A 25,502-nucleotide genomic window follows, 5' to 3' on the forward strand; every position below is an offset into this window, starting at 1 on the left:
AATTGTAGTTACTTTTTTACAAAGAATATTACGTGTACTACCATTTATATATTTTTCATTTTTGATATTAAAAATAACTTGTAAAAAAAATTGTAAAAGACATATACATAAAAAAACAGCATAAATATCATTTCTCTTTTCCTATTCTGAATTTCTTTCGATGAAATCTTAAAAGAAAACGTGGGCTCCACATTGTTTCTGGTTACGATTGTTTTGTGTATGAACTCCACATTACGCAGCCATATGATATCAATAGCGGTGTGTGATGCTACAAGCCTTGCAAGGTCAACTTTCGCCACCACAATTTTAAATTTTAAAACATTTCCTTCACATTAATCAAATCCAACACGCGCATATAAAGATATTTATCCCAACAAACACAAGATTCATAAGATTTTTGCAGACATGAAATGGAATGCTCTCCCTTTCAGTTACAGGAGGCCGAAGCCTTGGGGGAGGGATATAAATACATATGCTGAGACTAGTGCAGAAAAGACTAACTAAGCTATTGCACATGTGCTCTGAGAAATGCTTTGGGTAGATGACATGATATATGAACCTAGGAGTGACTTCCCTCCTCTAGAAGTATGTGTGTGTTTGGATTGGGGTTCTTGCCCCAAGCTCTCTCCTTCCATATTACTTCTACCTCATCAAATGTCAATCCTTTGGTCTCTGGAACATACAGAATCACAAAAATAAATGCAACCACCGCTATGGCACCAAGAATCAAGAATGTGGAAGCGATCCCTATACCGTCAGCAATTGAGAGGAAGGTCTCTGACACAATCAAGTTTGACACCCAACAAACGGTAGCTGACATGCCCCCACACACGCCTCTATATTCTTCCGGGTATATCTCAGAGTTTACAGTCCAAGGCACAGGCCCCATTCCTGGTGAGAAAAATCCAATGTACAGGGCTAAACCCACAACTGCAATCCATCCATACACCTCACTTGAAGATGTTGACTGCTTAAAGAATGCAAAGGCCAACAGGACCAAAGATACGATTACCCCTGCTAAGCTGCAAAGGGCCAATTTTTTTCGCCCCGCATGGTCAATTAGGTAAATGCCAAGCACTGTTCCGGCAGCATTCATGCCAGCAACAATGAGGGACAGCAATAGAGCCAACTGATTGGCATGGAAGCCTGCCATCTGGACAATTGTTGGGCTGTAGTACATGACCGTGTTTATACCTGTGAACTGCTGAAAAAACTGCACAAGCATTGCAGCATTCTGTGAGAATACATTTCACTTGCACAAACTGATGTCGTTTACATTTAAATGGAGTCAGTAACCAATGCCAAATGCACTCAAATTCCAGACAAGCAACATATAACTTAACATGGCAGTTTTCTTTTTTAGAGTGTAAACGAGCAATCACAGCCAACATATTACACAGCATTTGAGACAAACAGGTAATACAAATGAAAGCTGAAATGATAAGATTTAATATTAAAATCCTGACTTTCTTTTATATATATGCCAAAAGTGAAATTTAGTCAACAGTAATCAGAAGATTTAGCACGGGAAATATTCAGCCAAAACATAATGCCTTATTTTAATTAAATACAATATCGGCTCCTAAAATGAATGGTTATAAACATGACCACATCGAGTTTCTTGCAAATGACATCCAAAAGCAGAAAACGATCATTACAAAATACCATTCAAAATTTTTTATTTTATATAATACTTGTGATGTAAGCAAGCCATGCTCATATGACTAGGTATTTTCAAGTATATAAGTCTGTTTGAGAGCAAGTTAGTAAAAGCCTATGATTTCCTATGAGTTTCTTTCAAACTATGCAGTTTCTGAATAATTCAAAACATGTTTAGCAAAGCAGGATTATTCTAGTTAGCCTACTAATTGCAAAGAGCATTCATGATTTCATGTAGGTCTTTCTACTACGAGAAAATTATGTTTCATTATGTTGCATGAACTGTATCCTCTTTAAGGTTTTATTACCAGAAGTCCTCCTCCAACAAGGAAAGCCAATCTGATTTCTTTTGATCGAAAAACATGCCAGAATTTGACATTACTCCTTTTCTGGCGATCTTGCTCCGATTGAGCTGTGAGGAAATCAACTTCATCCTCTAAGCGAGCAAGATCATAGATCTTGGAAAGCACATCAACAGCTTCATTTTTCCTATTCTGTACACAAAAGCAGAATCTTAAGAGAATTTCGTAAACAAGTAGCTTTTGAAAGTAGCACTTTTGACACAACTCTAAAGGCAATTGTGTACCTTTATAAATAGCCATCTTGGGGATTCAGGAAGAAAGAGCATGCAAACAAACTGAATAATTGCTGGCACACCTGATACTCCCAGCATCCATCGCCACGTTCCAGGAACCTGATCAATGAAGAATGAGAAAGGTAGAAAGTGAAATAATAGCCAAAAGTGAATATTTGCAAAGAATGAGGACACTCTCAGAACATAACATTGGAAAAACTGACCTCGGTAAAAGCAAGGTTGACGAGGTAGGAAAGAAACTGTCCACCAGTGATCATGAGCACATTTGTGCTTACCAAAGATCCTCTTATTTCAGAGGGTGATGCTTCTGCAATGTAGACAGGAGCCGTAACAGAAGCAACACCAACACCCAAGCCAACGAGAAGACGCCCGAGTATGAGAACATAAGGATCAGGTGCAGCAGCCATGAGAATGGCTCCAAGAGTAAATATAATGTCAGCAAAGAGGGTGGCCTTCTTTCGTCCAAAGGCATCATTCATCCAACCACCTACCGCTGCTCCAACGATTGCACCAGCAATTGCCATGCTGACAATTGTTTCCTGAAAACTCCAGCAATTAGGATGCTTGAATGATTCAATTTTGATGTAAGGTTTCTACTTCTACATACTATTATGGATCTCTCATAGTCATAGGTTATCACAATAAATTTTACAACTCCTACTACAAGAATGACAGCATATTAGCAAGAGATTTTAATTTCACAAAAAGAGAGTTGGCAACATAGAAGAAGAGTGAAAGGATTGTATAGTACCTGTAGGAAATTACTGTTTCTGACTTCCTCGAAATCATCTTTAATATAGAGAAGGGCTCCTGATATGACACCTGTGACAATGGCGGGCGAAGATGTTTTTAAAACAATGCACACTCTACTTAAGAATCTAAAGAAATCTACTTCGCATGAAAACCCCCTAGCTGCCTGTGATGTTACTACGTTTTGATCTACTGGTATGTTCAAATAACCTTGCCCCAAACAGATTTCCCCATGTATTTTATTAACCATCACAAATTTGCCATACAGGCTTAGCCTCAAACGTTTAGCATATAGAGGGAGCTTGCAGTGAATGTCATTACTGTGGCACTTGATGCTAGTTTAAACGATGAGAAGGCCCGAGTGGAGTGTTGCAGAGCACTTCTAATATTGTGTGGGCACTTTTCCTCTAGTGGGAGGATACTGACCAAGACTAGTATCTTCGAAGAAGCAGATTATAATATCAACATATACGGAAGTAAGACTTCAAAGCCATGAAGAAGAGGGTCTACTGTGGGATCATGCAACCATTTTGTCTGAGAGTTTTCTTCTCTGGGTCTTTATTGACACCAAGTCAACATTTATAATGAAGAGTTATGGTCACATGAGAGCAATAGAACTTCACTGACATGACATGTACATGACCGTCTCTAGTTAGTGTTGCAATCGTACAACCTCTATACCTGTTGTCGTGGGTGATGAAGTTAATTAAAATGATAGAAAAATGAAGAAGCAAGGGGAGAAGAGTTGTTAATGAAGTTGTTAGAATCACTAGCTGGAAATGGAGAAAGCCCATTTGTGAACAACTTATGTAGATGCCTAGAATCTAAACCCCTAGATTTGGTTAGGGTGTGTCCAATAATGGTTAAATGGTTGACCTCTTCGCTCTCCAAGCTAATGAATGTGGGATTTCATCTTCCTGGACGAAAGGGGAACTTGAGCTAAAGACTCTTGCTTCAGTGTCCTTAATTTCAGTAAAATATCAGGTTTGTCGCCGCCTTCATTTTTTGTTAAAATATTTATCAATTTGATCTTCGATTATCACTTTATATATAATTTAAAAAGGAGAAATAGTATAATTTTATTGTATTTGTTTTTTTTTTTTCGAATGCAGGACTCTGTTGAAGACAATGGCAGAAGATATTGCTCACCTTCTTCATAAGCTTGTGGATGTAACATGGACTGAGTTTGAGTTTTGATAGTGTTTAATGTTTAGAGAAAGCAAATACTTTTTAAGTTTTAACTATGTACATCCTTCTCTAGAAAACAGCATATTGCATATCGATTTCATTAACTTAGGTTATAGGAAAGAAGCGGTAGTATCGGCGGACAGAGAGAGAGAAACAGACCAGTATCGTAACCGAAGAGGAGACCGCCGATGCCGGCGACAGCAGCGAGGCCCAGAATGTAAGGGTTCTTGAAGAATGACATCTTCCGCTCTGGATACAAATCCAGGTACCCTGAGCTCCCCGGCGTCGACTGCATAGTGATCGTCATCTTCTCTTTTCTGTCTATCGCTGCAATTCCCCAATCAATCAGCAGCAGCAGCAGATGGCGTTAGCCTGAAACAACTAAAGAAATATCTGAAAAACTCAAGGGAAACTCATTTTACTGCCTTTTTAAATAAATAAAAAAAAAGATAAAATAGAGCGTATAGTAGAATCATTGACTCCAAAAGGGGTACGTGTCCAACTTACTTTCGATTACCATCCCTTTCTCTTTCTATCAATTATCACCTCATGTGTTCCTTCTCCTCTAATTTCTGTCTCTTCGTATTAAATTTAAGAAAAAGTCTAGGGAGCGAATGGCCTAAGCGTACAGCGTGTACAATGGAGGTTTAAAAAGTATTAGAGATATGACCATTAGTGTTATATTGTCCTGTCAGGTTACGCTTTTGGGATGAGTGGTTTCAGATATGGTATTAGAGTTCTAGATTCGAAAGGTCAAGAGTTCGATCCTTGGTACACATTGTACACTTAAGCCATTGGCTCCCTAGCACTACCCTAAATTTAAATATTTAATTAGTTCATCAATTCTATTTGTCAAATTTGTATAATAATAATAATAATAATAATAATAATAATAATAAAATATGAAATTAATTAAAATAATAAAAAAATAACATTTTAGTTGAAAGATTTATCTTCGTTTAAATTTAAAAAATAATTATTTTAATATTTTAAAATAAAAGTACCCCAATCTAAGTTCATTTTTTAAATTTAATATTGAAAAAAAATACTAATATAATATTTTTGATAATATAATTTTTAGAACATATTTTTTAACATTAAAACAAATGCTAATTTTTTTATAGAAGTGAAATGAATAAGAGTCGTAAACGGGTTGAAATTTACCCGACCAACTTATATAACTCGTCACGTAAAAAAATTTGAGATCGCTATAATAAAAAAGTTTGTCTTATCTGCACCGCTTAATCTACAGGTTTTGACGAGAATGGAACAAACTTTTTCAATAGGTTTTTTACTTAAATAATAATTGAATTTGAAATGTTACTTTTATATTTGTATTTGAAATGTTTGTTCGTTTTACTTTAAGTTATAATTTGGATTATGATTGATTAAAAATTTGGACAATATTTAATTATAGATAAAGTATAGGAAAACAACGCTCATTCTAAACAACGTACACAATGAATTAAAAAATAAATGTTAAATTAATCTTTAAAAATCAAATTTTTAATTAATTAAAAATATTCAAACCCTAATTCCATTTTCATTCTCCAATCATGGTAAAAAGAAAGTCCCACAAACCTTAATCTATCTTTCTCAAGCCCTTTATACCGTGCTGTCCTCTCCAAAAATCGTAGCCGCTTTATTCGGCGCACCTCCACCTTAATTTCCACTTAAAATAAAAGAAAACATCCAATACATCTCATGAAAGTAAAAAAAAAACATTCATATTGTTATACCTTGGCCCAAATATAAAACCATGCCCAATAAGGATGAAAGGAGCTCAGTGACTAAATCTCTATCTCCTCTAAAAGATAAACTCTAACAAACTCCCAAGATATAAAATAAGATAAAATGGAACTACCGCCATCAAGGAGATCATCCAATTCTACTATAAATACACTGGCACCCTCCAAGTATAACTCACGTTCTAACCTACTAAAAACCTACTTAAAATCCTTGCTAACTTAAGCATCAGAGTCTCTTGCAGGTACCACCCCCACCTCCTCACGAGGAACTCAGACAGGCGACACCTCGGCATCAACAAGTCGGATGCTGTCATACAAAGAGACCTGGACCTCACGTTCAGGTCCAAATCAATGTTTCAGGTAATCCTCGTAATACATATAAAGAAAAAAAATATATATCTAAATAAAAAACATCAAACTACAAAAACCTAAAAAAGAAACCTCCAACAAATAAGGAAATAAAACATCAACTATATTTGGGGAAAAAACATCCAACGAAAGAGGAGGACGAAGTAGAGACGCGATGACACGACGTCGGAATGCGACTGTGCGACAGGTGGCCTTCTTTCTCGATAGGAATGCGCGTCACAGGGGAGCAATAGGGTGCTGTGGTTGTGCGAGGCGCAGTGGGGCGATAGGCGGCCTTCTCACTCGTCGAAAACGTGTGGCTGTTGGAAACAGAGGCACGGTGCCACTGTGGGGTGCAAGGGCAGGGGTAGTGACGAAACTTTACGGGATTCAAGAGAGATAGAGAGTCAACGGTACAACGTGGAAGAGAGGCAGGTGCGGCATGGAGGAGACATGGAATAACGTCTCCGTTCTAGACGAGTTAGCAACGGCGGCACACTGCAGCTTCTTGAACAGCAACATTGGACGACGTTTCAAAGGAGGCAGCAATAGGGAGTCGCAGTGAAAATAAATTTTAGAGCTTGGTGTGTGTGAAAATAGATAATGGAGAAGCTGAAAGATGAAAGTGAAATTAGGTTGGGATATTTTTTATGGTTATTGGGTCTAAAAATTGTTACAACATGCAAATGTAGAGAGAAAATGAATAATCTCATTGATTAATTCTGTTACAGATGGGATATATATACACGTACATAACACAAAGGTTTAACTGCTTAGTGAGGAAATGGTACTCTAACTAACTAATCAATTATATTGCAGAGAAGCTAACTAACTAAGTTACATAAGTGACTGACTATTGGTTAGACTAGTGACTAATTAACTTAGATGGTCCATAATATCTCCCCTCAAGTTGGCAGATAAAGATTTATCATGCCAAACTTGAAAATGAGATTGTTGAATTGAGCTGGGGTCACTAACTTGGTGAACACATCGGCTAGTTGATGTTGCGTCTGAACATGAATGAGCTTAATAAACTCTGCAACCACATTTTTGCGCACAAAGTGACAGTCCACTTCTATGTGCTTAGTTCTCTCATGAAAAGTGGGATTGGATGCTTTGTGAATAGTATATTGAGAGTCACAAACAACATAGAAGAGGGAATATCAACTTGAAAGTCAAACAAGAGGCCTTTCAGCCATGTGAGTTCAGCAACAGCTGCTGCCATGGCCCGATACTCGGATTCTGCAGATGATCTGGAGACTGCGGTCTGCTTCTTTGATCGCCATGCAACAAGAGAATCTCCAATGAACACACAGAACCTAGTGACACTCTGTCTAGTATCAGGCAACCTGCCCAATCTGCATCCACATAAGCCATTAGTCTCTTCTCGGAGTTTGCCAAAAAAGTAAACCTTGCCCTACGGTGCCCCGATGTACCACAACAAATCATGAAGGGCATGAAGATGTGCAGTGCAAGGTTGGGTCATAAATTGGCTTAGGGTGGAGACAGCGTAGGTGATGTCTGGGCATGAGATGGTGAGGTATATCAATCTCCCTATAAGCCTTCTATAGCTCGCGAGATTTTTGAGCAACTCCCCATCAGAGCTACTAAGCTTTAGGTTGGGTTCTATAGGCAAAGAGGTAGGCTTAGATTCAACAAAATTGGTGTCTTCAAGGATGCTGAGGGTGTACTACATTGGCTAAGAACAATTATCTCTTCTGATCTTACCAATTCCAAACTCAAAAAATACTTCAAATCACCAAGAATCTTCAATTTGAAGAGCGATTCCAATAACTTCTGCACCTTGTACAGCATGTCCTTAGATGGACTGGCCAGGATAATATCGTCTACATATACAAGGAAATAGACTGTTTGGTCACCACTACTGTAGGTGAAAAGGGAGTAATCGCGCCTCAATTGTTTGAAGTGGTGGTTAAGCAAAGTTGAAGAGAATTTGCAAAACCATTGACGGGAAGCCTGCCTCAAACCATAAGTGGACTTGTTCAACTTATATACAAGTCTAGAATTTTTGGAATTGTAGCCGAGAGGTAGGTCCATATATACCTCTTTTGAATAAATCCCATTCAAGAAGGCATTTTTCACATCCATTTGAAGCAAAGACCATTTGTTTATGGCTGTCAACGACAGAAGCACTCGAACAGTGGTGAATTTTGCCATGTGTGAGAATGTGTCCTTGAAGTCCATACCAGCTTGTTGGGTGTATCCTTTTGCAATGAGTTCTGGCTTTATATCTGTCCACAGAACCATCTGCTTTGCATTTGACTTTGTAGACCCATCCGCATCGAATGGTGTGTTTGCCAGTAGACAGGGGCACCAAAGACCAAGTATTTGTGTCTTCCATGGCTTGGAGCTCTTCATCTATTGCTCTTTGCCATTCTGAAAACTTGACTGCTTGATGGAAAATGGTAGGTTCAGGGATTGCAACATTGGCAATGAAAGCACAGTGAGGTTGAGAGAGATGTTTAAAATTTATGTGGTAAACATTGTGGCATTGGTAATCCTTGAGGTACAGAAGTGGTCTTGATGGTCTAGATGTTCGACGAGGTTCAATGGTGGGAATTGCCTAAGATGAAACTAGGACTTGTTGAAGTTGTGGCTCTACATTGGTGGCAGGTGAAGAGGAACTAGGTGTCACATCGGGAAGGCAAAGAGGCATGACCACATCAGGAAAGATATCAACAGTGGTGTTAGAAGTCTTAGAGGATTGTTGAAATAGAAACTCAGACTCCACAAAGATAACATCTCTCGAGATAAAAATCTTCTTAGTGATTGGATCATAGAGCTTATATCCCTTGTAGTCAAAAGGATATCCAATGAAAATTGACCGCACTGCACGTGGAGAGAATTTGTGTCGTTTGAAAATGAAGGTGGAAGCATGAGCTAGACAACCAAAGACCCATAAAAAATGGTAGTTTGGCTGTTTGGAGAATAACTTCTCATACGGAGAGCTATATTGAAGGACTAGGCAATCTATTGATGAGAAATGTGGCAGTCATAACACATCCGTCCCAAAATTCAATTGGAGCCTTGGATTGGAAGAATAGAGCCCGAGCCACATTGAACAAATGCTGGTGTTTTCGTTCAACTACGAAGTTTTGCTCGGGCCTTTTGACACATGAGAATTGATGCACTATCCCTTTCGAATTGAGGTATTCGGTGAGAAAAAGTTCACCTGCATTGTCCGATCGCATTTGCTTCACCCTGGTCTTAAATTAAGTCTCAACCATATTGAAGAAACTGATAAAAGTATTAGCAGCAATAGATTTATGTTTCAACAAGAAGGTCCATGTGAATCTAGAGTAATCATCCACAATAGTAAGAAAAAATCTCATTATTATATATAGCGACACGATAAGCCCCCCCAAATGTCACAATGAACCAAATCAAAAATGGCACAATAAAAGGTATTATTTGATTGAAAGGATAAACGCTTAAGTTTGGCTAATGGACACGCATCACAATTGGAGTGATTGAATTTTAAGAGTGTTGAAGACAAAATAGAATTCAATCTATTGAAGACTTTTTCAGACGTATGACCTAATCTTGCATGCCAAGTAGAGCTACTAACAGAAGAAACTAAATGACAATTATCAACATCAAGAGAGGGAGCATGAATTAAGGGTGGTGATTGCAGAACAAACAGATCATCAACTTCATCACTTCTACCAATCAACTGCTTGGAGTTCTTGTCTTGTATTACAAATGATAGGTTAGAAAAATGGACACTACTATTTGACAATTTAAGAAGGGAACTAACCGAAATCAAATTAACTATAAAGGATGGAATGAATATGACATTAACAAGTGTTAAAGAAGGGTTGAGGACAACATTACCAATGGCTAATGCACAAATTTTAGTATGATCAGGTAAAGAAACAAAATGGTTAGATAATGATTTTTGGTCGATTAGAGAATTAAAGGAGTTGGTTATAGGTGGTAGCACCTGAATCAACAATCCAGGCACTTGAAATTGCCTTTTGGTTCATGTAACAAGAAGAGAACACTTCACCTGCACATATCTCAGGTTCAATGTCTTGAACAACTTGCTGTAGTCGAAGAAGAGCCATCAATTGGTTATATTGAGCTACCATGAAAGAGAAGGGAGAGATGGGTGATGAATCTTGCACTTCTTGAGCATGATTCACTTGAGTCACATGATGCACCTAAGGCTTGGGAGTCTTGTTTTGCAGATAGCCTGGTGGATAGCCATGAAGGCGGTAACACTTGTCTTCAGTGTGTCCCATGAGTCCACAGTGAAAGTAATTTGGACAATCTTTCTTACTCTTTGGCTTCAAATTTTGATGCATATATAACTTCAGAGACTACTTGACTGCAAATGTCATGTGCTGGCTAGGTTGAGGATAAGTAAGTGCCCGTTGTTTCTCTTCTTGCAAGACCAGAGAGAAAACTTTGCCAATTGAAGGGAGGGGATCTAATAACAAGATTTGGCTTCTAACATTTGCTAAATTTTCATTGAGCCCTATGAGGAGCAACATGACCTATTCTTGATCGAGGTAGGTTTGAATCGATTTGATACCACCGCAAGAACATGAGACCAGAGGCTTGAAGGTATTGAGTTCTTACCAAAGGATCTTCAACTTCGTGAAGTAATGTGAAATAAAGAGAGAGCCTTGGGTTAGTGACATGAGAGATCGTTTCAGCTCAAAGATGCGAGGTGCATTGCTTTGAGAGAAATGAGTCTACAGGTCCTGCCAAAAGAGAGCGATTGAACCCGCGTAGATCACGCTCGTAGCAATATCCTTGGAGACCGAGTTTAGCAACCACGTTGTGACGATGTCGTTGGTGCATTGCCAAGATTCTGCGAGCACTGAATGAACAATTGGATATGGTTTCTGCAAAGAACCATCAATAAAGCCAATCTTGCGTTTGTCACTCAACGCAAGACGCATCAATCTGCACCATGAAGCATAATTATCTTCTTGGAGCGGTTGAAAAACAAGCACGAGTCCTGGATAATCGTCGAACTGAAGCGAATAAGTCTCGGGAATTGGCGAAGATTGTGCCAGAGAGTTCAAGTTGTCTTGAGAGGAATTCAATTCAGAGATTGTGGACATCTTGATCGGAATCGATGAAGCAAGCAGCTTGAAAAAGAAAGGAAGGAGAAGAAAATTGAGGCGAGAAAATCGAAAAATTTTTTCGGAAAATCACAATGAGAAGGAAAGTGTAGCGAAATCGTGAAGAGAATTCACTTCTGATACCATGTTACGACATGCAAATGCAGAGAGAAAATGAGTAATCTCATTTATCAATTGTGTTACAGATGGGATATATATACATGTACATAACACAGGGGTCTAACTGCTTAGTGAGGAAAGAGTACTCTAACTAACTAATCAATTATATTGCAGAGAAGCTGACTAACTAAGTTACATGAGTGACTGACTATTGGTTAGACTAGTGACTAATTAACTTAGATGGTTCATAATAGAAATACAACCTATTGTTCACATTGTTTACACCCCCGTTCTCTACCTAGCAGAATTGGTAATGATATGTTTTGGACAATATTTGTTTTGCTTTGGACAATATTAATTTCATTAATTTATTTTGAAAAATTGGTTGATAATTATGTTTATTAGATATTTAGAATTATAAAGATTTTAGTTTTTTAAAAATTATATTTTTATATATTTAGAAATTATATGTTTATTTAGATGTTTGTGAAATTATATATTTTAATATTTAATATTTTAATAAATTTTTAAAAAAGAAAAAAAAGGCGGGTTTAGCCCGCCAATCCACCGTTAAGCAGGGCGGAATAATAATTTAAGACTGTCTCAATAAGCAGAACGGAACAGACTAACGGGATGAGACGGAGTGGGTTAGCCCTACCTAAATATTATAATTTTTTGTATTTTTTAAAATTCTGAAAAGAACAAATTTTTTTATCTCAAATTTTTTAATCTTTTTAAAACGAAAATTAAAAAATTGGAGAATCCAATTTTCATACTCATAAATTAAAAAGTTCGATTTCTATATCTCTTAAAATCGAAAGGTCCAATTTATTTTTGTAATTATGAGCTTTATTTTTTTTATAAATATAATGAATATAACTAACAAATGAGTAATTAAAATTTAAAGATAATAGTTTATTTAATATAAACTAAAACTAAAAAAATATTTATTATGGAAACGAGAAAGTATAATTAAGTTTTATATAATTATTAAAAAATAAAATATAGTTTATTAAAAATTTTTAAAATATTTTTAAATTTTATTTTATTTTAAAAATTTTTTATTAACATTAAATATATTTCTGGTGGGTAAATTTTTAAAAAAAATTAGGAATAATTCAGTAATAATTTCATAAGAATAATGTTTAACACAAATAAACGAGATATAACTATCATATATACATTATTGCTGGATTAGTCATAAATATTTTAATAATTTAATTACGAGAAATATATTTGATGTATATAAAAAATTTGGAGAACAAAATTGGAATAAAATAAAATTAAAGATATTTTTAAATTTTAACAATAAAATATCTACTTTACTTATTATTTAAGAGTAAAGTACTGTTTTAGTCCTAACGTTTGAGCCGAATTTTAGTTTGATTCTTAACATTTCAAACGTCTATTTCAATCCTAAAAATTTTTGAATGTCCTACTTCAATTTCAAAAAAATTTTAGGCGAGTTTAATGTTGTTCCACCATTAAATTTGACACAAAATTTGCATAATAAAGATAAAGTCAATAGCATTTGATTTCAGTATGTAAGTAAAATTGATCCAGTTGCAATTATTAATATAAAATGTTTCCTTTGATTTTAAATAGTTGATGAATAATTATTAGGATTTAGAGTTTTGTACCAAAAAAATTAAGAAAAAGAAATATAACAAAATGTTTTGGTTATATTTTTTTAACACATAAAAAAAATACGACTTAACTAATAACACACATTACTCATTCTATTAACTATTAGTAATTTAACACTAGGACAATATTAAGCCTACTTAAAATTGGAGACAAAAGTAAAATATTTAAAATGTTAAAAACTAAATCAAAATTTGATCTAAATATTTATTTTTTTTTTGTTTTTTATGGTATCCCTTAGCGCGACAGATTAAGGACTAATCTGTTGTGGTACTAAACTCTATTGAAGGATTTACCGTTGACCAATAAATTACTGCATACACAAGACGGGATTCGAACCCGTTAACCTAAATATAAAAAATCTAAATAATAATTTACCTTATTATTTAATTATTACTAAGTGAATCCATTCATCCTATAACCTATTAATTAAACCAATAACCTGATAATCTATTATTATGGCCGGTTGAATTTTGGTAACTATGGAAATATTAGCCCCAGTTGCATTATTTTTTTAGAGGAGTACTAGGACAGTATTTTTGTTAAATTTTGGCTAGCACTTAATCATTACAAAAAAAAAATTGAATGATTGTACATTATTAAATACAATCTTACATTATTAAAAACATCATTGATAACTAATTAATGATTAAAAACCACAAAATTTACTGATCTCCTAGATTTTCTCATTTTATTAAATAAATGTATTTATTTGCCAGCCTAAGAGCAGCATATAATTAACAATGGCAATAGTTGTATCACGAAAAAGAGAACTTTATCATTGACGTCCATCCATGATCCACTATTAGATCTATACAATATATAATTTTATAGTATATATAATAGGGATATAAAAGTTTTGGTGTGTATTTTTTTAAATATCTTTTGCCATATAGAATTTATAAAAAGGGTTATATGTAAAATTCAATACATTTTACTTAAAATATAAAATACTTATATATTCATTAATTTTACTTTTGTTATTAGTACACTTACTACACTAGCAATAAAATAATAATTATTACTCGTATATTGTAGAAGAAATATTATTACGGGTTAATAGACAAAATTAAATGACAGCTCGACTATATCTCTTTTCCCACACAGCTTTAATATCTTTCCCTTCTCATGACTAGTAGTGATATCTTTCTCCCCATCCCCCGGCGGGAGTTTGATTATCACTAATTCCCACTCTTCCTTTCTCAGCTCTCTCTTAATCCCTTCACCTATAATCAAATTGAACATTCCATTTAACATTTTTTTTTCCATAGAAATTTCTTTCTCGTCAGCACTTTCTCTTACCTCTTCAAATTTCATCTCGTCAACCCGTTCTTTCTCAGCATTCTAAATAATCATGTCTGGTCTTTTTATGAATATAGTTATTTAAGTGAAAAATAAAAAAGTAAAATGATTTATAGTTAGGATAATTTTTAATTTTTAAACATTAAACCCCATTGAGTCTTTTTCAATGTAAATTCACTTTCTTAACATACTGACGCTTAGTTTAAAAAATATTAATAAGTCTCTTTGAAAATTTATGGTGTTCATAAAAAAAAAAAAATAGAAGCATATATAATAATGGAAACAAAAATTATCCGTGTCATTTTGACACAAAATATTAAAAAGAAATTAAAAGAAAAATAAAATACATTGTTAGAGTATTTGTAAACAATGCGTACAACGTTTTAATAGTACAACTTATTTCAATGTCATCTCGTGCAAATGTGATGGATCATATAGTTGTTTACCACTGAACATATCTTGTTGGATTCGAGAGTATATATACTAAATATATTAATAACACCAATTATTTATATGAAATTTGTTCTCTAAATAATAATAATAATATAGTTGTCTAGAGTAATTAATGAGATATAAGAATGTTGTACTTCGTTGTAGGTTTTTTTTAATAATTATGTTATGTGTATAAAAAATATTAATTATTAAATTAATTATTAATGTAAAATATGTGTTAAAATATGAAATATATATTAAAAATAAATTAAATAATATATATATATATATACATAAATATATGGTATTAATTTTTATTGTGTACATACAAATTTTTTTCTTAATTTTATATTTGAAAGATAAATTTAGTTGTCTATTGTAATGAGATATAAGAATAATGTATGCACTACTTTTATGTATATTTTTGTATATTTTCTATTTTTTGATATTAAAAATAATTATAAAAATAAAAATTAAAACATTATTTATCTTTTATATGATAAAAGTAAAAAAATTTTATTTTAAATATATAAAAAATTAAATACAATAATTAAATTCCGTTCAATTTATTTTTTTTATTAAGATAATTATATTTGTTATATTTTAAAAGAATTTATTTGAAAAGATAATTAGATCACCTTTATTAATAAAATATGTGGCTGATTTTATCATTTATTAACTATAAGTAGTGTTAACTAATAATATAGATACATTTCGAAGTGAGGTAAAATGAGAAGAAAATTAAGATTTATTTTCTGTTTTAGAAAAAAAAATATTTCTCATTTGTAATAACTAAAATCTCTTAGGTGGTTGATGATGATGACAAGAGGCTGATGTCACGGTGATGATTGTTGAAAGGGGAGAAAGTGGATCCCACAAGGCCACAATGTTATATTTGCCCACGCACGCCTACAATCCATAAGGCGTCTTGGTCTTGTGTTGTCTGCGCGTTCCTTCATCTTCTCTTCCCAGTTCCGTCCCACATTATTCTAATATTAATCGACTTTCTCAATCATATACATATCCCCGTGGCCGTGTGTATATATATATACACGCATGTCTGCAAACCCTCCATCATCATAGTTCATATACTAGCTAGTTTATGAGAGGTTTAATAGCAAGGCACCTTCACCTGTTGCCGTTCAATCGGAGGATCACCACTAACACTACCACCATCACCATGTCGGCATCATCATCTGCTTTCAGCACACCCAGATTGGTCCTCAAGAAGGTTCTGGCCAAGTCTCAACGCGAAGGCGATGGGGCTGTTGTCAGAAGAGGCATTGGAAGGTACGCTTGCTTTCTATCCATCTTGCCTTGATGAATGATGATGCTTTAATTTGGTTTTGTTGATTCTCAGAAGCGAGTTGAAGAACTTGGATCCATTTTTGATGTTGGATCACTTCTCAGGTAACATCTCCATCTCCTTGCAACTTGCAAGCCCTGCCCTTCCCTTAGCTTCGTCGGTTTTTATATGACCCTGTTTGCATTGCGTGTCTGACTTGTTTTGCAGTATCCCCCCCTGGAGGATTCCCTGATCATCCCCACAGAGGTAGGTACATTCTTTAATTTGACATGCCTCAAATATTGATTATCTATATCAATTCTCATTCTCTTGCGTGGATTTACAGGTTTTGAGACCGTTACCTACGTCCTAGAGGTATATAAATTACTTTCCGTCTCTTGTCTCGTATAAAAATGTTAAAAGGCTGACACTCTTAGCTTGTTACAGGGGGGCATAACTCACCAAGATTTTGCAGGGCACCAGGGCACAATCAGAGCTGGCGATGTTCAGTGGATGACCGCAGGCAGGGGAATCATTCACTCTGAGATGCCTGCCCAACCAACCAACAACAACGGCTTGCAGCTATGGATCAACTTATCCGCCAACAACAAGATGTAAGAATTCACCAATTCAATTGAATATCATTGTTTCATCACATTTTAATTATTATTATTCTCATCTTCTCAGGATTGAACCCAACTACCAAGAACTTCTGAGCGAGAACATACCAACGGCAGAGCAGGAAGGGGTGGAGGTGAGAGTGATAGCAGGAGAAGCAATGGGGGTGCATTCCCCGGTCTATACTCGAACTCCAACCATGTTCCTTGACTTCACGCTACGTCCCGGGGCTGAGTTGCATCAGAGCATTCCGGAGACATGGAACTCCTTTGTATACGTCATTGAAGGTGAAGGAGTGTTCGGCTCTCCAACTTCATCGCCAACTGGCCCATACCATGTGCTGGTTCTGAGCCAAGGGGATGGCCTCAGCGTCTGGAACAACAACAACAACTCCTCTTCAAAGCCTCTCAGGTTTGTGCTCATTGGAGGCCAGCCACTGAACGAGCCCGTGGCTCAGTATGGCCCTTTTGTCATGAACACACAGTCTGAGATCGAAAAGACCATTGAGGACTATCAGTATTGCAGGAATGGCTTTGAGATGAGGAGGTATTGGACCTCTCTCTAGTTAGTGACCCACCCTACCACTTGATGTCTCATATCTGATCGATCCATCCATGTATCTCACGCTAGTGAAATGCACAAATTAAAAAATATCTGCACAAGTCATTTTCCTTTTCAATGCGCTGAAAAGAAAGTTTGCTTATTCTGTCATTTTCATTTCTCTGTAGCCAGAGCTTCTAGAAGATCCATATTGCTGCTCACCATGGGGCAATTGTAGGCTATCACTAAAGTCATCACTCATATCTCATCATGGATATATCACCCTATATTCACTATCTCCCCTTATAAGTAATCAATAAAAACTTCTTTTGTTATTGTTTGTGGTAGTTGACGATAGCAACCGCTACACATAAATTATTACTTTTCTTCGATACAGTTCGAATTTTTTAGGCATTTTTGTGATTCAAAGTTTGACGCTTGAAGCCTTGTTTTTAAAAATTAAAAGAGTTAAATTCCTAAGTCTGGTGTTTCCTTTTTGGGCCAAAAAATAATTATTCTTAAAAATTGTTAGAATTTTAACACTTGGTTTTATGATTAAGTCAAATTGGATCTTTCAGATTGACAACATCAGAAGTTTTTGCTGCTGGATTGGGATGTGGTATGTGTATGGGTGTGGGATAACATCCACCCTAGAATTTTTGTATGTCTTTACGGTTGACCCTCCATCATACAGTTTTAAGATTTTCTTATTAACATGATATGTAGGTCGTCGCAATTTTGGCAAATGAAAGATAAATATTTTTTCTCCTTTTAAAGTGATAAATCGCAACGTTTAAGAAACCAGACATTTTGAATGAACTAAGGACGTCTAAAAGTTGTTTTGTGTTTTGTGCTTACAAGCTTTACAAGTTTGAAGAGAACGAAACCCACTAAGCGCTGCTTATATTACGTGCTTCTTTAACAGACTTTTAAATCAAGTCATATCAATTAACGCGCAAATATATAACTTCTATTTTTTAAAAGATTTCATTTCTTTTTTGAGTTTCTTGCCAAATTTGTTGGATCTCCTTTGTGCATTCTTCTTCGTCATTTACGTGCGTTTTCTTTCTCTATATTCTTGCTTCGTTTTTTTCGATTTTCATGGTTTTTGAAATTAAGCTTTGAAATCGTTTTGAAGATAATGGAACTTCAGAAATACACCCAAACGATTATAGAAAGGATTACAGAAATATACCCTAACGGTTACAGAAATACACCCAAAAGATTACATAAATACACCCAAAACATGGGAGAGATAGTATATTTCTTCTTGAAATCTTTTAATGTTTTGCTGGTTAAGGATGAGGCACATGGCAGAGACAATCTAGAAAAAAAACCTAGAAAAACAGTAAAACAGTACCTTGAATCATGTTTCTTCGTTTTTTCTTATGATTTTTGATGGAGATTTGTATCTTTTCTTCTTAATTTCTTCTACTCTTCGCGAGGAGTTAGAATGTTTCTGCAGAATCGTAGTTTGTTTCGAATGTCGCTTGAATCTTGACGGTTTGCGTTTTGATTGAGAAAGAAGATGAAGAGTGTGGCATAATGAACGTGTTGTGGAAGGGTGATTAAGGCGCGTGCGTTGGACGCTCGATTCTAAAGGAGTGGTGCGCGTGTTTTTTTCTTGGACTTGGGTCAACTTGTATAGCTTGTAAGACAAAAAAATATCAGACCTCAAATTATTATACATATTCACAAAAACTCGTTCAAAGCACATTCAAAAAAGTAATCACCAAAATTAAATCAAAATATATTAAAAAATAGAAAATAGGGTACTTTTAGTTTAGATGCCATGCACAATGATGCAGGAGCTTGAAACAAAATTTTGGAGGGGGCAAAAATTTAACATAAAATTTAATAATAATGTTTATATCAAAATAAATTTTATAAATATAATTATTCTTTAAGTTTGTTACTAATAAAATAATAAATAAATAATTCTACAAGATAGAAGATAATTTTTAAGATACTTTTGATATGGACCCCATTTAAGATAAGTTCGTCTAATCTCATCTCTTTGGTTTGGGTGATATTGTGAAATTTAAAGCCGTTTTCCAGGGTCTCATTCCAAAAAATTAAGGTCAAACTCATCAGATGCAACTCTTTGAATTTTTGAAAGTTGTATCTCACTTTCTTTGTGATTCATTAAAGTATAAGAACTATTTACAGGTGTTGATATTTTAGAAGTTATATGTTCTCCTTCTTGAATATTAGCCTTCCTCTTAAAAAATGCATCAATTCTTTGATTTTTCATAATTATTTTGTATAAAAATTTGAATATATATCCTGTAAAACATGTAAAAAAAATTAGAAAGATAAATATTAAAAAATTTATAATATTTACTGATTTTTTTATCAATTTATATAAATACAATAATATTGAATATTCTAATATTTTTTATCATATAAAAATTAAATTAAATAAATAATAATATATAAAATAATATTAAATTAAACAAATAAAAATATCTAATTTTTTAGCAAAACGTTTTGATTTTATCTTTTAATTTTGATGTGTTGTGAAGCCAATGAAAGCCCACTCTAAAACTAAAAATTATTATGCAATAAAAATATGAGATAGAAATTGAACTTAGATACTCTAAATTATAATAAAGTATTTAAGCTTACTCAACTACTCTTTATTTTTTTGAAGGACTTCTACTAATTTTTTTATAAAAAATTTGGGGGCCATGGCCCCCTTGCCCTAAAGAAGCTCCGCCTCTGCAATGGTGATACAATTGTGGTATAATTTAATAAAGGCAATTACATTAATAAAGATATGAAAAATATCTTCTCATGATTATTTTAGTTTAAATAGTGTGATTTATTTATTTTATCACATTTTAAACAAAAATAATATCTTTATAACATATAAAAATTAAGTCTTAAAATTTATCATCTAATAGTTAAAATAAAATATCTTTATATAATGATGAGAATTATAAAATCATCAATAAACTTCAATCATTGATTTTTATTTTTATTTTGCTTTAACCGTGTGCAATGCTTTAATTTTTTTTTTTTATCAAAGATAAGGGAGATTCAAACTCACGACTTCTAAATGAGTATGAAGAGACTATACCATTTGAATTATAGCTCGTTGGCTCTTGAATATTTTTACTTAGTCAGATTGATTGTTAGCTAAAAATTGGCTAAATAATGTTTTCTTTTCGCATTTACTACTTTGTTGATTGATTGTTGATCATCAAAAATTTATTTTCTAGCAACACATCTTTTGATACAAAATGTTATACTTTATATTTCTGTATCTTTTAAAACAAAAATGTTATTTGTACAATAACATTAATTATTAATGTATTTATGTATAAATATATGTGTAATTTAATTTATTTTTAATGTGTATTTATATTTTAAAATGTATTTTATACTGATGATTGACTTTGGTAACTAATTTTAATATACACATAGCATAACTTCTTTTAAAATTTTTATCATCTTAACTAGTTTCACAGTTGTTGCTTTATTTTATACATATGTAACAAATTAATCATATTATATGAAAAAAGTCACTATTATTTATATAAAAATATATATTAGAATGCATAATGTTTATATATTTATCTTTATAATAAAATTTTTTAAAAAAGTAATAAAATTAAAGTCATATTTATAGAAAAAATATGAATAAGAGTATAAAAAATAAAAATATAATGATAGTAAATTTTTTTGTATTAATAAGTGGATTGATTATACTGTTGTAAAAGTATTTGATTATTTATCTGTAAAAAAATTGATTACTTTAGTAATTAATTATTTAATAAAAAATTATATAAAATGTGTATAAATATATACAATACATAATAATTTATTTTACGATTGAGTTTTAATATCTTTAAAATATTAACAAATGAATTAATAAACGGTTGTGTCTTAAGGAGGCTCTTCCTACTGCAAATTTTCGCTTTAGAAGAGGGATGTCGTCATTGGATAGGTGTCCAAGATGTCTTTTTAGCCAGGAATCGATTTTACATTGTATTCGGGATTGTCCAAAAGCTCAGCTTGTCTGGCATAAATTGGATATTTCTTGTCATCATTTGGATTTGAAGAACTAGTTCTTGTATCATAGCAGAGAGCATTCGTTTAAGTTCTTTTCAGGACTTTGGTGGATATGGCGAGTAAGAAATAATGACATCTTTAATCCCATGAAACTTGGTCTTCGAAAAAAGTGATTTGTCTGGCATTAACTTCAGAAATGAAGCTTAGGGATATTTTTGAATTACAACGTATGTCCCTTCCCTCTACTCTAAATGGTTTTTGGAATCCCCCATTCATTGGTACTTTTAAGATTAATTGTGATGCTAGTTATTTTGGTTCGAGTGATAGTGTTGGTTTTGCTTGTGTTATTAGAGATTGTAATGGGAGCTGGCAAAGGGGGTGTTTGGGAATGATTGAGAGTACTAGTATCAAGGAGAATTATTTGCTATTTGGAGAGGATATCTCTTAGCTTGGGATATGAATCAATGAGATGTTATTTGTGAGACGGATTGTGTGGAAGCATTTAATCTTGTTACACAAGATGGTTTTGGGTTTAGTGATCCATTGGTGCTCAAAATAAGAGATATCATGCATTGGAATTGACGTGTTGACTTTCGTTTGATTATGAGAGATGCAAACACGGTGGCAGATACTATGGTAAAGATGGCAATGAAATTACAACTTTTGCATGTGGAGCCTCTTTCACCTTGGGAGGAGTTTAAGAGTAGTCTTAAACGGGACTGTCTCCCTATTTAAACAATTCTTTATTTTATTTATTTTGTTTTTTTTTTATTTAATTTATTTCAGTTAAAAAAAATGAATTAATAAACACGTTGCTGAATTATAATACTTATCTACCAAAAGAAAATTATCATATAAGGCGTATTTGTTTCAATTTAGGGTCAAAAAGTCAATTATATATATATATTCCAAGTGGTGTATTTTTTTCTTATAATAATAGAAACGTTTATTACCAAAAAGGAAGATTTACTGCTCTTATGTCCATATAAGAAATCTCCTTATTCAAATTACTTGATATAGATATGTATTATTAGGTAAGGTATACCGTGTGATCGAGACCTTGGCTTAATAGCAATTTATTGTGCGTTAGCAATTTACTCTATGGGTGTGTGTAATATATGATTATATGTACGTTAATTTGTGCGTTTATTTGTTCAGATATGAGTAAAATTATATTGTAACACTCAATTCAGTTATTGTATTTTATAGTATTTTTTAAAATTGTAGAAATAGGATAATATGCCCGTCTCTATGTATTATATGTTTTAACGTGAAAGGCGTATTGTTAATACGCAGAAGACATATTATTCGGCTCCTATAATTTTAAAAGATACTACAAAATTCAATAATTAAATATTATACCAATTTTTTTTTAATATTCAAAGAAATTAGTCAAATTTGTGATATGATAATGTGAAGGACGTCTAACCTGTCTAAAAAAATAACGTATACAGTCAAATCAAAGTTTAAAGTTAACTTTGGACCTCTAATTGACCAATATTCTAATACAAGATATGCAGGTTCAGGACCCGATTTTTAATGTACACAAGATTTAGACATATACTTAGAGTTTGTGTTCATTGATCAACTTTAAGGAGAGCTAAGGATTTTCCATGAAGATATCAAGAACACAATGTTGCCACGATAGTTTCTAGTTGGTAGTATTTTGTTGGCCTAAAGCTCCTATCCGAAAAAAACTAAGCTGTATTTGACTTATTTTACGTAGGTAAAAACGAGTGAAACATATAATAAAATTCAAAAGATAATAACAAATTAATTCAAATTGTCTAAATTTATTTTATTTAATATTCATTAATTAATTTTAAATAAAATAAATTTAAATTATTTAAACTAATTTTTTATTTTTTTTATTATTATTATTATCGTGTAACATATCATGATAAATCATAACGGTCAACTCAACAAGCACCAAGAACTTGACATACCATGATAATAACGGTCAACTCAATGAGCACTGGAAGTAAGTTTGTTCAATAGAACAAATCAAGAAGTCAGAAAATCATTGGAGAATTTCACTTAACAAGACATAAATGGAAGTCTATTTCATTTGTTGCAATTACGTTCTCATTGTATCCAATTATACAATTATACTGATTTTCTTAAATTGAAGATAACAGTTTTTGTAACTATATTATGACTTATAGCTGTAATTAAAGAACTCTCAAATCATATCCCTCGAATAACAAGCAAATCCATTTAATTAAATCAAACTGAATTAAAAAGGTGGCTCATGCACTAACTGAAGAAGTCACCTTGAACAGCAAGAAAAATAGCTTTGGTTTTGCTTTGAGGTAGCATCCCCATTATTGACAAGACTCACCCGGTTGACAGATAATTCTGCTTTGTAGGTGTCTGAATTGAGAACCTTCCTGCTGACATTGTTGTATATTTCCCGAATAACCATCTCAAAAGCCGTCTTAACGTTTGTAGCGTCCAAGGCAGAGGTTTCCATGAAAAATAAACCTTCTGCTTCTGCAAGGCTTTTTCCTTCTTCAATGCTTACTGCTCGGATGTTGTCCAGATCACATTTGTTGCCTACAAGCATCATTGCTACTGTTGTGTCACAATGAGCTGAAAGGTAGTTTAAATAAGCTTAGAGAGTAAGATTTCACAAAACAAAGAATATTGAACTATTTGTTTCCTAGATTATGTTCCATTAGTAATAGATGTGTAAGTAATTTTGTAGTAGGAGTACATAAGGAGTAAAAATATTTGTTAGGTGGTTGCACTTGATGTATTCTCTATGTACTCCTACCACAAAATTAATTATACATCTATTACTAATGAAACATTATTTAGATAACACTATTGATAGAAGCACCAAAGCAAACAAACACCACCTAGAAAAGCAGAATTGAGAAAGACGTCGAACTATTCAATCTAGCTACATCCAATAGTTAGTTCATAATTTATCTCTAAACTTTCTGTTTGACTTGGGAGATATATATATATATATATATATATATATATAAGAGCTAAGTCAAGCATACATCTAATCTCTAACATGCATATTAGTTGTCTTATAAACACTAAGTTAATCAATTTACTAGAGTAGCTAATTTGTTAAGATGAAACAAAAGAAGAAAAGCATGTATTATGTCAGTTAGCAACTGAAAACATTCTATAATTAAGGAAGTTAGGTATAATTATCCCTCATAGTAAGTTATACTCAATGCTATTATGCTCCATTCAAAATCAGACCATAATTTGTAGTTGAATAAAATTCAGGCTTAGCATATATGTGAAATGTGAGCAGATTGAAGTGAACTGAATCGGATTAGTGTGTGGCATAGGAATAGATCTATTCAAGAGATTAAAAGAAAATAGATAGAGTTGAATAGAGTTACTTTTAAGCTCATCGAGCCAGCGACCGACGCTATCGAAGGTGGTTCGGCGGGATATGTCATAGACAATTAGAGCGCCGACTGCACCACGATAGTAGGCGGAGGTGACGGCACGGAAGCGCTCCTGGCCGGCGGTGTCCCAAATCTGGGCCTTGACTTCCTTATTGTCGATCTGGAGGCTTTGAGTTTGGAATTCAACGCCGATGGTGGCCTTAGAGTGGAGGTTGAACTCGTTGCGAGCATAGCGGGACAGAAGGTTGGACTTGCCGACGGCAGAGTCTCCGATTATGACGATCTTGAAGAGGTACTCTTCACCTCCCTCGTCCTCCGATGATGACATTGTTATCCGATTAGAACAGATCACCTACTGAATCTTGAAATAGAATCAAAAGATCAGAAGAGTAGGGCTTTGCTCTTACTTCTGCTGTGCCGTGATGTGCCGAGTGCCGACTACTAAAGACGAGAAGGGAGACAGAGCGAGAAAGGAGAGGGGTTGTAAAGATTCAAGTGGATGCCTCCAACCTGGCATCAACACACCGCGTGTCTGTAGTACCATTTTAGATAAAAACTCATTCATTGTAGGCATAATAATTTTAGGAAAAGTCTAGGGCCAACAGTTTTATTGAATTTTGGCCAGCATGTAACCAGCAGAGGAAGGTGAATCATTGGATGAAATCTCACACTATCAAATCATCATTGATGACTAATTGATGACCAACAATCACAAAAATTACTAGCCCCCTAACATTATTCATAATTTAAAATTGTTAAATAATTTAATTAATTTGATAAAAT

General features: G+C 33.6%; 3 protein-coding genes and 1 long non-coding RNA gene across 6 annotated transcripts; 2 read left to right on the top strand and 2 right to left on the bottom strand.

Annotated features, from left to right (window-relative positions):
* Positions 1-302: 302 nt before the first annotated feature.
* On the bottom strand, positions 303-4,615 carry LOC130974100 (inositol transporter 1-like). Its single transcript, XM_057898852.1, has 6 exons — positions 4,352-4,615; positions 3,006-3,076; positions 2,458-2,793; positions 2,246-2,353; positions 1,968-2,153; positions 303-1,213 (listed from the first exon to the last, which is right to left on the bottom strand). The coding sequence occupies exons 1-6, from the start codon at positions 4,497-4,499 to the stop codon at positions 560-562; spliced, it is 1,503 nt and encodes a 500-aa protein (XP_057754835.1). The 5' UTR covers positions 4,500-4,615; the 3' UTR covers positions 303-559.
* LOC130974101 (uncharacterized) lies at positions 2,790-4,356 on the top strand. The gene is made up of 3 exons (XR_009084424.1): positions 2,790-3,199; positions 3,273-3,988; positions 4,117-4,356. It is a non-coding gene; the product is annotated as an uncharacterized LOC130974101 (long non-coding RNA).
* Positions 4,616-15,798: 11,183 nt separating the features above from the next.
* LOC130976346 (pirin-like protein) lies at positions 15,799-17,672 on the top strand. Of its 2 annotated transcripts, none has more exons than XM_057901197.1 (6): positions 15,799-16,172; positions 16,246-16,292; positions 16,396-16,434; positions 16,514-16,542; positions 16,615-16,781; positions 16,855-17,672. In XM_057901197.1, exons 1-6 carry the CDS (start codon positions 15,985-15,987, stop codon positions 17,348-17,350), a joined length of 966 nt encoding a protein of 321 aa, XP_057757180.1. In that variant the 5' UTR covers positions 15,799-15,984; the 3' UTR covers positions 17,351-17,672. The 2 variants fall into 2 exon arrangements, with proteins under 2 accessions (XP_057757180.1, XP_057757179.1); XM_057901196.1 differs by having other exon boundaries at positions 15,800-16,172; positions 16,243-16,292.
* A 5,707-nt stretch (positions 17,673-23,379) lies between these two features.
* On the bottom strand, positions 23,380-25,246 carry LOC130976772 (ras-related protein RABA5e-like). Of its 2 annotated transcripts, none has more exons than XM_057901698.1 (2): positions 24,711-25,246; positions 23,380-23,898 (listed from the first exon to the last, which is right to left on the bottom strand). In XM_057901698.1, exons 1-2 carry the CDS (start codon positions 25,045-25,047, stop codon positions 23,612-23,614), a joined length of 624 nt encoding a protein of 207 aa, XP_057757681.1. In that variant the 5' UTR covers positions 25,048-25,246; the 3' UTR covers positions 23,380-23,611. The 2 variants fall into 2 exon arrangements, with proteins under 2 accessions (XP_057757681.1, XP_057757680.1); XM_057901697.1 differs by having other exon boundaries at positions 23,380-23,934.
* Between the last annotated feature and the right edge of the window lie 256 nt (positions 25,247-25,502).

Source organism: Arachis stenosperma, chromosome 4 (assembly GCF_014773155.1).
Source record: "Arachis stenosperma cultivar V10309 chromosome 4, arast.V10309.gnm1.PFL2, whole genome shotgun sequence".
NCBI classification, from domain to species: Eukaryota; Viridiplantae; Streptophyta; class Magnoliopsida; order Fabales; family Fabaceae; genus Arachis; species Arachis stenosperma.

Excerpts from the sequence above, each read along its gene's own strand:
- LOC130974100 (XM_057898852.1), bottom strand. The coding sequence starts at position 4,499 with ATGACGATCACTATGCAGTCGACGCCGGGGAGCTCAGGGTACCTGGAT. Across the intron at positions 3,077-4,351 it reads CCTCTTCGGTTACGATACTG|GTGTCATATCAGGAGCCCTT; the intron begins GTCTGTTTCTCT and ends CCATTGTCACAG. Across the intron at positions 2,354-2,457 it reads TCAACCTTGCTTTTACCGAG|GTTCCTGGAACGTGGCGATG; the intron begins GTCAGTTTTTCC and ends TTCATTGATCAG.
- LOC130976346 (XM_057901196.1), top strand. The coding sequence starts at position 15,985 with ATGAGAGGTTTAATAGCAAGGCACCTTCACCTGTTGCCGTTCAATCGG. Across the intron at positions 16,173-16,242 it reads GTCAGAAGAGGCATTGGAAG|AAGCGAGTTGAAGAACTTGG; the intron begins GTACGCTTGCTT and ends GTTGATTCTCAG. Across the intron at positions 16,543-16,614 it reads CCGTTACCTACGTCCTAGAG|GGGGGCATAACTCACCAAGA; the intron begins GTATATAAATTA and ends AGCTTGTTACAG.
- LOC130976772 (XM_057901697.1), bottom strand. The coding sequence starts at position 25,047 with ATGTCATCATCGGAGGACGAGGGAGGTGAAGAGTACCTCTTCAAGATC. Across the intron at positions 23,935-24,710 it reads CTGGCTCGATGAGCTTAAAA|CTCATTGTGACACAACAGTA; the intron begins GTAACTCTATTC and ends ACTACCTTTCAG.